The following is a 13,524-nucleotide window of genomic DNA, read 5'->3' as shown; positions in this document are numbered from 1 at the left end:
GATCCCTGGTCAGGGAACTAAGATCCCACATGCCATGTGGCGTAGCCAAAAAAAAAAAAACCTCCTGTCATCATGACCCTCCCAGCCTCAGTTTCCCCATACTGGGGCTTTCAGCTTCTCCCTTCTGGGAAAGCCAGATGGCTGGTTTAGACACTAAAAATTGGCAAGATGCCTTAAAGGAAAATAAAACAATTGATATTTGGTGTAGCCATCTGTGTCCTATGCTCATGGGCCACCAAGCACATGATACTTCCCAGGTGGCCCAGCGGTAAACAATCTGCCTGCCAATGCAGGAGACACAGGAGACATGGGTTCAGTTCCTGGGTCAGGAAGATCCCCTGGAGGACAAAGCGGCAACTCAGTATTCTTGCCTGGGAAATCCCATGGACAGAGGAGCCTGGCGGGCTGCAGTCCATGGGGTGGCAAAGAGTTGGACATGGCAGTCCAGTGGTTAAGACTTGGCCTTCCAAGGCAGGGGGTGAAGATTCAATCCCTGATCTGGGAACCAAGACCCCACATTTGCAGCCAAAAAACCAAAACATAAAACGGAAGCAGTGTTGTAACTAATTAAACAAGGATGTTAAAAAAAAAAAGCCTTAAAAAATAATAGCATCTGCCTCACAGGGTTACAGATACGAGGCATTGAGTTAACAGACGGAGAGTTCTCAGGGTGGCCCCAGGCACAAGGTCAACCCTCCAGAAATGTTGGTCATGAGGAATACTGGTGTAAAAGGGATCAATCCATCTTTTGGGGGTGTCACCAGCCTCGAGAGCATCAGTCCACAGTCTGGTCACTGGCCCTGAGGCAGAGACAGCCAGGCAGGAGAACCATGCCCAGTGGGAGCAGCCTCAAGAGGTTGGGGAGTGTGGACAGGAGAAAGTTAGCATTCAGAAGCTGACAGGGAAAACACAGGTGAACAGAGGAGGCTGCTGGAGCCTGGGGTTCATGGAGGATCAGGGTGAGGATGGAGGAGGGGGCGGGGCAGAGAGAGCCCTGAGCTTTAAGAAGCTATGTGAGCAGGAAGCGCCATGAAGTGGGGTGATGGGCCATAGGAACTGTGGGGATCAGAAGCTGGTGGCTGCAGGGGTCACGAGACCTTGACCCCAAGGAAGTGGTTACCAGGCAGCAATAGAGTCTATGGGGCCAGGGTCTTGACAGCGAGGTCCCTGCTTCCTTACTCCCTAAGCCTCTATGGTGGCAATGAATCTGCCTGCCCATGCAGGAGATGCAAGAGACTTGGGTTTGATCCCTGGGTTGGGAAGATCCCCTGGAGAAGGAAATGGCAAGCCACTCCAGTATTCTTGCCTGGGAAATGCCAATGACAGACAAGCCTGGTGGACTACAGTCCATGGGGTCGCAAAGAGTCGGACACGACTGAGCAGACACACACACGCCCTCTTAGGAAAAACTCTTTGCCAGCACACTGCTTCCCAATCTCTCCCTGGATGACAAAGAGAGGGGGCAGGTATGGGAGAGTGAACTAACACCCCGGGGATGGAAATATGATTTGTTATTAATATTGTCCACATTGCAATTCATAATTATTAACCAACAATATTAACATATTAACACTATAAGGACAGTGCTAACTTAATCATTCATTTCTAATAAGGATACCTCATTCTTTTTTTTTCTCTCTTTTTTTTTTCTTTTGGCCCCTCCCTGCAGCGGCTTGTGGGATTTTAATTCCCAGACCAGGGATTGAACCCAAGCCCTTGGCAGTGAAAGCACCAAGTCCTAACCACTGGACCACCCACCAGGAAAGTCTCAGATAGTTCAGTCTTCCTTTTTTAAAAATAAACTTTAAACTATATATCTATTTACTGGCTGCACCGGGTCTTACTTGCAGCATGCAGGATCTAGTTCCACTGACCAGGGATCGAAGCCGGGACCCCTGCACTGGGAACATGGGAGTCCTAACCCCTGGACCATCAGGGAAGTCCCCAGGTGACTCATTCTTGAGTGCTTATGTGGCAGGAGCCGTACTAAGAATGGTACCTCACACTGTCCTTCAGACCCTTCAAGGGTAGGTTCTATGATTTGCCCCCTTCTACCGATGGGGAAACTGAGGCCCAGAGAGGGCTTAAGGGCCCCCAGCCTCAAAGCTACAGAGCTGGGATTCGAACACCGGGCTGGTGTGATGTCTTCGCTTGTTCTCTTAAGCTTTGCACTCCTGGACCTTCTGGGTTCTATCTTGTAAATTTCTAGGGAGCGTTCCTGGCACAGGTGGAGAAAGTAGGACACAGCTTGGGGGGAGTCAGCAGGCTTGCAAGGCCCGTCTTTGGCTGGTGTCTGGGAATCTGAACTTCAGGAGGCCGACAGCAGGGGCTCCCTGCACATAAACTGTTTGTGTAAACCAACATGCTTTCTACTGAACATCTGTTTGCCTTCCCGGATTCTGAAATTTGGGTTCGCGCTGGGCAGGCGGTGCCTACGTGACCAGCCCCCAATAAAAACCCCGGGCGCCGAATCTCTGATGAGTGTAGCTGGTAGAAAGCCTTTCACGTGTGTTGGAACGCCTGGGGATTAAGCATGTCCCACGTGACTCCACGGGGCCAGGGCCCTGGAAGCCGGTGTCGGCCCCCACACGCCTTCCGCTTTGGCTGCACCGTTTCTCTGTGCTCCCCGAGGCGAGGCTGGGAGGGCATTCTCTTAAAAGCTACGGGAGGCCCCGCTGTCCTGCCCCAACGTGGAGATGCTGCGCCTGCCCCTTCCTGAGGTTCTAGTGTCCCTCCCCTTCTGCAGAGCGGGAAACGGAGGCACAGGGTCGGCAGCAGGCAGCCAGGGTTCTGGGCGAGCGGGGACCCCTGTTTCCTATACGCGGTGAGACCCTGAGGGCCGCCCTCTATGGCCGCCGCCGCTCTTCCCCGTCCCGGGCGCCCCCTCGGGGCCGTGAGAGGATACAGGTCTCGATGTTGGCGCCCACGATGTACCCGGCAACGTCGAAGTTGATGCGGATGAATTTGCCCTGCAAGGGAGGCGGGTGGAGGGCTTAGCCGAGGGTCCCGCGGGCCTGGGGGGGCACCCCCAACCCACACTCACCCCTCCCAGAGTCAGCCTGTCTCTTGACTATCTCCCTCCATCTGAACCCCATCCCGATCATGAGGTTCCAACGGGGGCCGGGGTGGGGTGGGGGGCGCCTCCCGGGGAGAACTAAAGGTCCACGCGCCTCTGACTTCTTTCCTTAGGACCCAGGTCCCCAGTTCCCCTTCATCCTTCAGGCCCAGGAGCCGTGGACCCCAGGTCCCTCCTCCCTCACGGACCCACACGTCCTGTCTCCCCCGGCTCCACCTTCCTTTGCTCCCAGCTCCCGTTTCACTAACTGGAGCCCAGGCCCCTCCCTCCCCCAGCACTCACGAAGCGGGAGGAGTTGTCATTCTTCACCGTCTTGGCATTGCCAAAGGCCTCCAGGACCGGGTTAGCCTGAAGAAGCTGCCGCTCCAGCTCACCCTGCAGGGGGTCGGGGGATGGCCAGTCAGTGGCGGGAGTCGGGGGCGGGGAGCGGGGGTAGGTGGGCACTGGCCCCGCTTGGGTGGGGGGTCTGGCTGAGTGTCTGTGTGTGAGGGGCCTTTGTGTGTCTGTCTGGGCATGTGCCAGCTTTCCCGGATCTGGGCTTGCCATTCAGTCTGTTGTGAAGGGAATGAGGAAACTTCTCTAAGATCCATTGTCCAGCGGAAACAAAACAACAAAAAGCAAGTCGCAGGACAACACCTACAATGTGATCCTATTAATAACAACAACAACAAAAAAAAAGAACCGAGAAAACAATACCACAGAACAAGACTCCCATATCTATAGGTATAGATACATGTTTGTAGACATTTAGAGAAAGGTCTGCAAGGATACACACCAAACTGTCAACAGAGTAAGCCACTCCAACGAAAGAGGACTGAGAGAAGGAAAGAGGAATTTCATTTTGTCTGGTTTGTTTGTTGTTGTTGTTACAGTGGATGCATACTCATGTATCACTTGTGGAACTAAAGAAAAATCTATACCATCTATGTAACTTTCTTCAAACTGTCTGACACATAGTACACATTCAAGAAATGGTAGTGTCCTCCCCCAATCAGGCTAACCCTTGAGTGGGGATATTTTTTTTTTCAAGACAGCAATTTTTAAAAATTGAAGTATAGTTCGTTTGCAATATTGAGTTAGTTTCAAGTGTACAGCAATGTGATTTGGATATATATATACTTTTTTTCTGATTCTTTTCCCTTAAAACTTACAAAATATTGACTATCTTTTTCTATGAAAGTACTAGTTGTGCAGTTGTGTCCAACTCTTTGCGACCCCGTGGACTGTCAAGGCTGTCAAGGCTCCTCTGTCCATGGAATTCTCCAGGCAAGAATACTGGAGTGGGTTGCCATTTCCTCAGGGGATCATCCCAACCCAGGGATTGAACCCGTATATCCCACATTGCAGGTAGATTCTTTACTGTCTGAGACAAGAGGGAAGTCCAATTGTTCCCTGTGCTATATAGTAAATCCCTGTTGTTTATTTTATATATGGTAGTAAGCATCTGTTAATACCTACTGCCAATTTATCCCTCCGCAGGCCCCCCTGGCTAGAGATTTTATTCTGAGCTTCCCTACAGCCACTTCGGTGACAGAGCCAGGAATACCGTAGGTGCTCAATACACAACAATCCTCTTCCCCTCCTTCCTAGCCAGGTTCTCAAAGATTCCGACTATTTATTTAAATGCCCTCTGAGCCCTCAGACACTAGCCTGAGCTGGGTGTACACAGTAGGCCTACCTACGATGAATGGCAGTGTGGGTCACTGGGCTGTGTGAATGCGTGGTGTCTGTGGGCTCTGTCTACATACATTTAGCAGATCAACAATAAGGGGTAGTTATAGGCTCTGGGTTGTTTCCCATTGGGATCTGCGGCCGCTCTGCACAGAAACAGGAGGGCTAATATACACAGCGATGTGGTAGGGTCTGCACATGCACAGTAGGACCACACTAAATGGTCCTGGGTGTGTGCACACAGTTGTTCAATCGCTAAGCTGTGTCTGACTCTGCAACCCCATGAACTGCAGCACACCAGGCTTCCCTGTCCTTCACTACATAGTCGGGCTGCCATAAGCAACAGTGGGGGGCCCTGGGTGTGTGCACACAGTAGGGCTGCAGGAAATGACAGTGTGGCGCCTGCTGTGCACATAGTAGGACCATCAAAAGTGACAATGTGGCCTCCGGGCAGGGGTGACCGTCAGTGCCTTGGGACCTGTCTGCCAGGAAGACTGTGGGTTGGGGTGACCGGGTTGTATGAGGGGTGGCAGGACTCGAGGTGATTCCCTGCTACTCACATAAGACACGGCGCTGGCGGAGGCCTGAGGAGGTCACAGGACACGAGACAGGGACCGGGACACGGCACATGGAACATGGACAGACACAGAGGTGAACTTGAGGTTGAGGGAGGGGGCAGGGGGTGGGATGGAGAGACAAGGGGCTGGGGAAACTGGCCCTGTGGAGCGGGGTGCCTGGGGGTGGGGAGTGGGCGGCGGCCCCATCACCTGGGGTTTGAATCTGGGCTAGCCCTTCCTGGGCATGTGGCCTTGGACAACCGACAACCCACCCTAGGTGTGACTTTGCTTTCCCATCTTTAATGCAGGAAAAAAACACATCCACCTCACTGGGGTGTTACAGTAATATAAGTCAAAGGACTAGGGCTATATATAAATGCTCACTTACAAAGCAAACCTGGGCACTGCAGGAAGCTAAATAGGCCAGACACATAGTGGGTGCTCTGGGATGTAAGCTCCTACTATGTGCCAGAGGCACTGTTCCAAGTGTCAATGAGGCCAAGGACTGGCTGTTGCAATTTTTGTGTCCAACCTGCCTCGGCTCCCAGCACTATATATCAGGCACACAGTAGGGATTCGGGGTGGGGGGGGCAGGGGGAGCCAGGAGAAGGCCTACGACTGTGTTATTCCATGAGAGAGGCGGGGAGTTAGTTACAAGGGGAAGCAGAGCCTGAGAGGGAGGGAGCATCTGGTAGCAAGCTCTAGAGTACGTCCCAAGGCAGGTCACTTACCGGGACACCAGGTTCCTTCCGGCCCTTTGGTGATGATGCCACGTGGGCGAGGTACTGGATGACTTTCTTGGTGTTTTCTGTCTTCCCGGCCCCAGACTCCCCACTAAGAGGGGGCACAAAGGTAAGCAAAAAGGGTCAGCCCAAGTCACCAGCTAAGCCCCGTCCATTCCAAGCAGAGCCACGCCCAGCCGGGATCCCACTTCCTCCAGGGAGTCCTTCAGGATTACTCACGTGCAGAGAATGGACTGGTCCTCACGATCTGTAGGGGACAGAGGGGGACAGGTCACCTGGGAGGATTTCTCCAGCGAGATGCTGGCCACCCTCTTTTCAAAATCCTTCCTAAGGGCTAAGGAAAAGCTGGGTTTTTTGACATATGATCCTCCTAGATTCTAATACCTGACCCTGACTCAGCCTCTTTTGGCTGTGTGACTCTGGGAAAGCAGCTGTCCCTCCCTGAGCCTCAGTGTCCTAACCTGTAAAATGAAGACAACAAACTCCAACCAAACAGAATGTAATTCATTCAACAAACTTCAATTTGAGCCCCTACCATGTGCCGCCTTGGGCTGAATGATGAGATTCAAAGATGTGAGGGTGAGATCCTAGACCCCAGGCTCAGCCTCTAATAGCAAACAGGCCACAGAAGGTAGTGACGGTGACTGATGGCCCACTGGGGGGTCATCTGCCCAACCTGAGGGCAGAGAGCACAGCTCGGTCCCCACCATCTCCTCCTCCATTCATCCTGGATCTGACAAGTTGCTGTGTTAGTCACTCAGTCGTGTCCAACTCTTTGTGACTCCAAGGACTGCAGCCCGCCAGGCTCCTCTATCCATGTGATTCTCCGAGCAAGAATCCTGGCGTGGGTTGCCATGCCCTCCTCCAGGGGGTCTTCCCAACCCAGGGATCGAACCTGGGTCTCCCTCATTGCAGCCAGACTCTTTACCATCTGAGCCATCCCTTCAATAAATCCACACAGACCACCTACTAAGTGTTAGACACCAAGTGGGAACTGGCGAGGTCCCTGCCCCCATGGAGCATCGAACTGTTGAGCCTCTCCCTAGGCTTTCTGACTCTGCAGGTCAAGAGTAAAGGCCGAGATGACATTTCGAACAAGTTCCCAAGTGATGCTGAGAGCACTACACTCTGGGAACCACTGCTTTGTAAATACAGCTTATATGCTGCCTACTATTAATGTCATATGATAGAAAGATACAAACTTTAAAATGTTTAATATGTTTTTAAATATTTAATTTAATTTAATTTAAATATTTATTAAAATAGATGACCTACAATATATAGATAATGAGTATATTATGTATAATACATGGAATCATGGAATTTTGCCTGGAGTGATCAACTGTCATGGAGTAAATGGCATCCCTCTGATGGATATCCTTGTGCAGTGCACAACCTACCCAGCTGTACATGGCAAACCCATGCTACCCATTGTCTAAGGGGTGGCCATTCAGTCATAACAATGTAGATCATGTCAGTAACATAAATATTAAATGAATGAACACTCTTAAGAGTCACTGTTTCAAGAGGAATTTTTGTAGAAGCCTGGAACCAATGAACTTCCAAATGATACTTGTTGAGGAGACGGGTAAACAAAGAGGCAGATGAAAAGGGGCCTGCCTGTCTGGTAGGAGGCAGAACCTTGCCCACTCAGCCCTCCATTTGTGTTCCCTCCTGCCCCACAAAGAAGCCTTGCAGAGTCTGGAATCCTTGAGCTGACATCTAGTCCTGACCCCCAGCCCAGTCCCCATTGAAGAGGCACCTCCAACAGCCCCTGCCCCACACTCACCCTGAAGCATGCTTCGGTAGGCTCCCTCGGTCACTGCATACACGTGGGGCGGCACTTCATGGCGCTTCTTGCCCCGGTACATCTCCACGATGGCCTCCGTATAGATGGGAAGCTGCTTGTATGGGTTGATGACCACACAGAAAAGGCCGGAGTACGTCTGCAGCGGGCAAGAAGAGAGAGGGCCTCAGCTAGCTGCCTGCCTGCGACCCAGGGGCAGACAGAGTTGCCATGTACAGCTGGGCAGGTTGTGCACTGCACAACAACATCCGGCAAAGGGACTGCCGTTCACACATGACAATGTAGATTTAAGCGTTTGTTATGGTTTCAGGCTGATGGTTGAAAAGAAGCTTTCCAAACTGCACAAAGGTGCTGTACGAATGAGGATTCACAAGGGGAGAGAATGGAGGCTTTGTAGCCCTGTCACTGCTTGGACTCACACACGAAAGGACCAAGTGCAAGTTCATCTGTAGCATCATTCTTTTAAAATAACGAAGGACCGGAAACGATCTGGATGCATGGGCATACAATGGATTCCTATGAGGTTTCTGGCATCTACAGACAGAGAACTATCTCCAAAACAATATCACAGAGAGGAAACAAGGTAAGAGCTTTGCAAGAACACTTTTCCGAATCTGCTTGAATACACATAGAATATTTCTGGAAGAGTGCTTCCTGTATCTGCAGCCGCTGAAACTTGACGGCACCATGTCTGCGGTTTCTGTTGATAACAGACTCGCAGGACCTGCCTCCACGATGGTCTTGGTGGTTCCCTCTTATTGGAGGACATGCTAAATTTCAGGTTTGAGGTGCGTGAAAATAAAGATCTAATTTTTTTTTTTTTGCATCCAAGTTCATGGATGCCCTGAATTTGTCCACACACCTGCTGGGCCTGAGTTCAGGACCTGGTAATCATTTAAGCACTGTTCCAGCTCTAACAGAGCCTCAGGTCGACGAGAGACAGGACGGGTCAAGGCAGTTAGACCGGCTAGAGAACTAGCTGACCACCTAGCTAACACAATCCAGAGAGCTAACTAGCTAACTTAACTGGATTAAGCTAGCTAATACAGCCAGAGAGTTGCTTAGGGGCTCAGCTGTTGATTAGTTGCTCAGTCATGTCCGACTCTTTGCAACCTCATGGACTGTAGCCCACCAGGCTCCTCTGTCCATGAGATTCCCCAGGCCAGAACACTGGAGTGGGTTGCCATTTCCTTCTCCAGGGGATCTTGCCCACCCAGGGATGGAATCCATGTCTCCTGCACTGGCAGGCAGTTTCCTTACCACTGAGCCACCAGGGAAGCCCCAGGGTCTCAGCTAGTTAACTATGAAACCAACTAGCCACTTAGGCAGCTAGTTAGCTACTTAGCGAGTTAAATGACCAGCTGTTTACTTGTCCATTGATAGCAGAACTGCTTTAAGCTCCCAGACAACTTGAGCTTCTCAAGTAGAGTGAGGGTGTGGCCACCACAGGCTGCCCGGTGCCAAGTTTTTAAGGATGGGAGGGCGGGTGGCCAGCCCAGAGCAGAACAACCGGTTTGCTGGGTGTCTGCCCGCCCCGCCAGCAGCTCCCCGGAGCTCTCAAAGGGCGGGGCGGCCGGACCACATTCCCAGGGAGGGTATCTCATGGCTGCTGGCGCCCCGGCCCCCACTTCTGGCTGGCGGAGGAGCCCACCCCCTGCACCCCCATCCCCGTCCCAGCCCCCTCCTGCCAGCCATACCTTGTCACTAGCGTGACACCCTAGAGGGAACCTGAGCTGGCTGCCAGGGCCAGGGGGCAAAGGGCTGAGGCCGGTGTGCCTAGAGAAGGCCGGGGGCACCTGAGTGGCCGGCGCACAGCTGCAGAAACCTGGCGGGAAGGGCCTGGAGCAGGACTCTGCAGGCGGACCCACCAGGTCCAACTCCCCGATGCCACCGCCCCACCTCAGCCCAGCGACTCTCGCCTCAGTCTCGGTTTCCTCCCTGAGAAACCCTCCCCACCTCATTACAGAGGCGGTGGGGATTAAGGAAGATAATGAATAAAAACCAGACAGCCCGAGGCAGGGCGGGCAGTAAAAGACGCTCCTGTCATGGCGCCGAGACTCTCAGGTTCCCAGCCCACCGGGGAGCTGAGAGTTCACTCAGACTCAGGTGCTCCGTCACCCCACGTTTCCAGCCTGTGTGACTTGACTCCAGATGTTTGCCCGCTCCGAGCCTGAGTTTCCAGCTCTGGAGAAATGGAGCTCGGAAGGATTCTGAGAGTGACATGACGCCAAGCATCTTCAGGTGCCTCCCGGAGCAGAGGGCAGTATCCAGCAGATGGGGTCCCCTTCTGCCCTGGGCATCCCAGGGAAGGGACCACACAAGGCCAAATAGCCTATGAGCGGCAGGAACTGGGTTTCTGGAATCCCGGACACCTCCCTCTCCCTTTCCACTGGGAAGAACTGTCATTCCCTTTGGCCAGTTAGTATTTACTAAGCATGGCCTGAGGACAAGCCGGGTGGAGCTTGAATCCGAATCTTCTAGCTGGGAGGCTTGAGCACATACCTTAACTTTTCCGGGTCCCCTTTTGATCACACGGGGATGGGAACAGTGCTTCTATACAGGGCTTCGGGGAGCTACCCACAAGTTCATGTTGCAAGTACCGAGCTAAGCGTGGGCCCTGGAGCCCTGAGTGTGCTTATTTATTTAGTTACTCAATTATGTCGTATCTCGAAGCATGCAGGATCTTAGTTCCCTGGCCAGGGCTCAAACCCGCACCCGCTGCAGTGGAAGCATGGAGTCTTAACCACTAGACAAGCAGCGAAGCCCCTTGGCATGCCTAATACGTTAGCTGTTAACTACTCCTGGGCCAATGTCTTTTCCTCTCCAAGCCGTGGGCAAAGGAGGTGATAAGCCCTACCTCATAGCCGCATGTGGAGCAGGGGTCAACCAGATCATCCTGAAATGACGTTTAGTATCTCCAGCACCTCATGGAGAAAGCAGGCCCTCCCTGAGTGCTAATGATTGTTGTTAAGGCCCAATTTGTTTCCTGTCTGGGCTTCCAGAAACTTCCATCTCACTTTCATTTGTCAGGCCCCAATTCTCTGACTCTCAGACCACAGCCTTCACTCAGGCCTCACCATTTTCACCCCTGAACTTTCCCAACAATCTTCCCACTATGGTGCATAGAATGGGGGGTCTGGAGTCAGACAGCCTGGGTTCAAATCCCAGTTAAGCTGGTTGGTAGCTGGTGGGGCGTGGCCTAAGTCTAGGCCCCTCTCTGAGGCTCAGTGTCCCCACCGACAGAATGGGGATGATAGGAGATACCCTACAACGTTGCTGTGAGGGTTCAGAGTTTGTATTAACAGGAAAGGGGTGGCTCAGGGTTTGGGGTGCCTCTCTGATCCCCTGACTTTGACGAGGTCCAGGGCAGTGGCCCAGACAGAGGCTCACAGAGCTCCCATGGCTCACAAAGGCAAGCGAGGAATCCTAAGGGCCTAACACAGGCTGCAGAACGTGTCACCTCGGTGCAGGGCCAGACAATCCTGCAGTCAAATCCCACCCCTGCCACCAAAAGCTGAGGGGCCCTGAGCCAGCCACTGGTCCCTCTCACAGCCTCAGTCTCTCTCCCAAACAGGAGTCAGAAATCATAAAAATACCCTCATCTTGTGCTTGTGACCCTTAATGTGGTGGATACTGAGGTCAGCTTATTTATTTTTATTTTTTTGATACATCTCATCATTTAGTGACATATTCTTTTATTACTTTCATGAAAGTTTTGTGGTTTTTAAAACATATAAAACCAGCACTTTTCCTTTTATGGTCTTAGCAAGATATTCTGTGGCTTTTCTTGAGGGGCCAGTTTCAATGAGCAAGGCAGTGAGACTCCAGCCCTCTAAGCTGATATTCAGAGTGTGACTCTGGGGCCAGCTGCCTGGGTTCAAATCCTTCACGTCCATGTGACCTAGGACCCAAGTCACTTAACATTCTCAAAACATCAGGCGATAAGGACAAGTCCCCAGCCCAGAAGTGAGCTGATAACCCACAGGCAGCACTTAGAACAGTGCTTGGCACATCGTAAGTACTCGATAAATATTTGCTAGCCACCCATGATCATTATTTCTCATTATTACTGTCGACATTCCTTGTCAACATCTCTAATCCTGTTTGCTCTGAAGGACACTCTGGCTGCCCATTAGAACCACCCTGGAAGCTTATTAAAAATACCAGTGCTCACGTCACACCCCCAGAGAGTCTGATTCAAACGGGGTGGGGCAGGGCTCCAGTGCTGGTATTTTGTAAAAATTCCACAGCTGACTGTAACAAGAAGGCAGAGCTAAGAACCACAGCCCTACTCCACCTGCTTGCTGTTAAGATTAAACAGTGTGAGACATTAAAAGGTTAACAGTGACTAGGCCACAGTCAATCTCACTATGACCAGTCCTGTCTCAATCCTAAAAGGCCCTAATAGCAAAGTGGTGGAGCCTGGAGCCAGACTACCAAGCCCAACTGAGTGACCTTGGTCAAGGAATTTGACTTTTCTGTGCCTCAGTTTCTTTATCTGTAACCTGGGGACAAAGTGCTTTATAATTGTGCAAGTGTATTGAAACAATATATTTAGAGTGCCTTGCTTGCTCACTCAGTTGCTTCAGTCAAGTCTGACTCTCCCGGACCGCAGGGACTGTAGCCTGCCGGGCTCCCCTGTCCACAGGGTTTCCCAGGCAAGAATACTGGAGTGGGTTGCCATTTCCTTCTCCAGGGGAACTTCCCCAGCCAGGGATCGAACCTGCTTCTTCTGGGGCTTCTGCATTGCAGGAGGATTCTTTACCACTGAGCCACAGGGGAAGGAAGCCCAGTAAGGACCATCTACTGTATAATACTATGAGACACCTGCAGTGGGGTCTGACGCAGTCCTGGTAATCCAGTAATTTATCATTCGGCAACTAAGGGTGGGCATCGTCACCCGACCTGAGGGGAGAATTAGAAGCAGCCTCAGGTCGGTTCCAGCTGGGGTGCTGACACCCAGCCCCCGCAGCACCCCCAGCCCGGGCAAGGCCCTCCTGGGGAAGGAGACCACTCACGTAGATGAGGCCGGAGTAGTAGCGCTCGCGGAGGTTGTGCAGCACCGAGGCCTCGTTGAGGCAGGTCAGCTCGGCCATGTCCTCAGCCTTGCTGAACTTGGGCGGGTTCATGCGCTGGATCTGGTCGCGGGGCAGCCTCAGCCGCCGGCCGCTCTCCGCCAGCTCCACCTCGGCCTCCTCGTCGCCCTCGTGCCGCAGCGCCGCCGCCTCGAAGCCGTGCAGCTCCGACGGCACCCAGACCAGGCGCCGTGCCGTCCACTCCACCTGCGGGGACGCGGCCGAGCCCCCGGGCCCGCTGCCCACGCCCGGCCCGCGCGGTGCGAACAGGAACGGCTGCGCGGCCTCAGGCACCGGGCCCGGCCTGGGGGGCGCCTTCCGACCGGGCACCGACACGGTCACTGCTGCCATGGTCTGCAGGGAGAGAGCAGAGGACCAGGGTCACGGAGGTGTTCCATCCCCACCTCAAATCCCCCAGACAGTCGCCACTGCCTTCTCCACCAGACCTCAATTTACACTTCTGCAAAATGGGTTCACAGACCTTTTTCACCCATTCCACCATCCACCTCTCTATCCATTCATTCATTCAATAATTCGCGTGTGTGTGGCTGGACCAGGAGGCTTCCGGGATCTTGATTCCCCTACCAGGGACTGA

The 13,524-nt window shown here is 52.7% G+C and overlaps 1 protein-coding gene across 6 annotated transcripts in view; it reads right to left on the bottom strand.

Annotated features, from left to right (window-relative positions):
* MYH14 (myosin heavy chain 14) overlaps positions 1-13,524 on the bottom strand; it is an 88,168-nt gene that overhangs the window by 58,605 nt on the left and 16,039 nt on the right. For 4 of the 6 annotated variants that reach the window (XM_043899891.1, XM_043899892.1, XM_043899894.1 and 1 more), the window contains 7 exons: positions 12,873-13,283; positions 7,837-7,993; positions 6,267-6,294; positions 6,036-6,138; positions 5,308-5,331; positions 3,359-3,451; positions 2,906-2,969 (listed from right to left, as the gene is read on the bottom strand). In XM_043899891.1, the coding sequence (XP_043755826.1) occupies positions 2,906-2,969; positions 3,359-3,451; positions 5,308-5,331; positions 6,036-6,138; positions 6,267-6,294; positions 7,837-7,993; positions 12,873-13,283 (880 nt within the window). The remainder of the gene's footprint in view (positions 1-2,905; positions 2,970-3,358; positions 3,452-5,307; positions 5,332-6,035; positions 6,139-6,266; positions 6,295-7,836; positions 7,994-12,872; positions 13,284-13,524) is intronic. The other 2 variants (XM_043899893.1, XM_043899897.1) reach the window with 1 other exon arrangement.

Source organism: Cervus elaphus, chromosome 4 (assembly GCF_910594005.1).
Source record: "Cervus elaphus chromosome 4, mCerEla1.1, whole genome shotgun sequence".
NCBI classification, from domain to species: domain Eukaryota; kingdom Metazoa; phylum Chordata; class Mammalia; order Artiodactyla; family Cervidae; genus Cervus; species Cervus elaphus.
The sequence above is the reverse complement of the archived record's forward strand: the minus strand, read 5'-3'. Positions and strand labels throughout refer to the sequence as shown.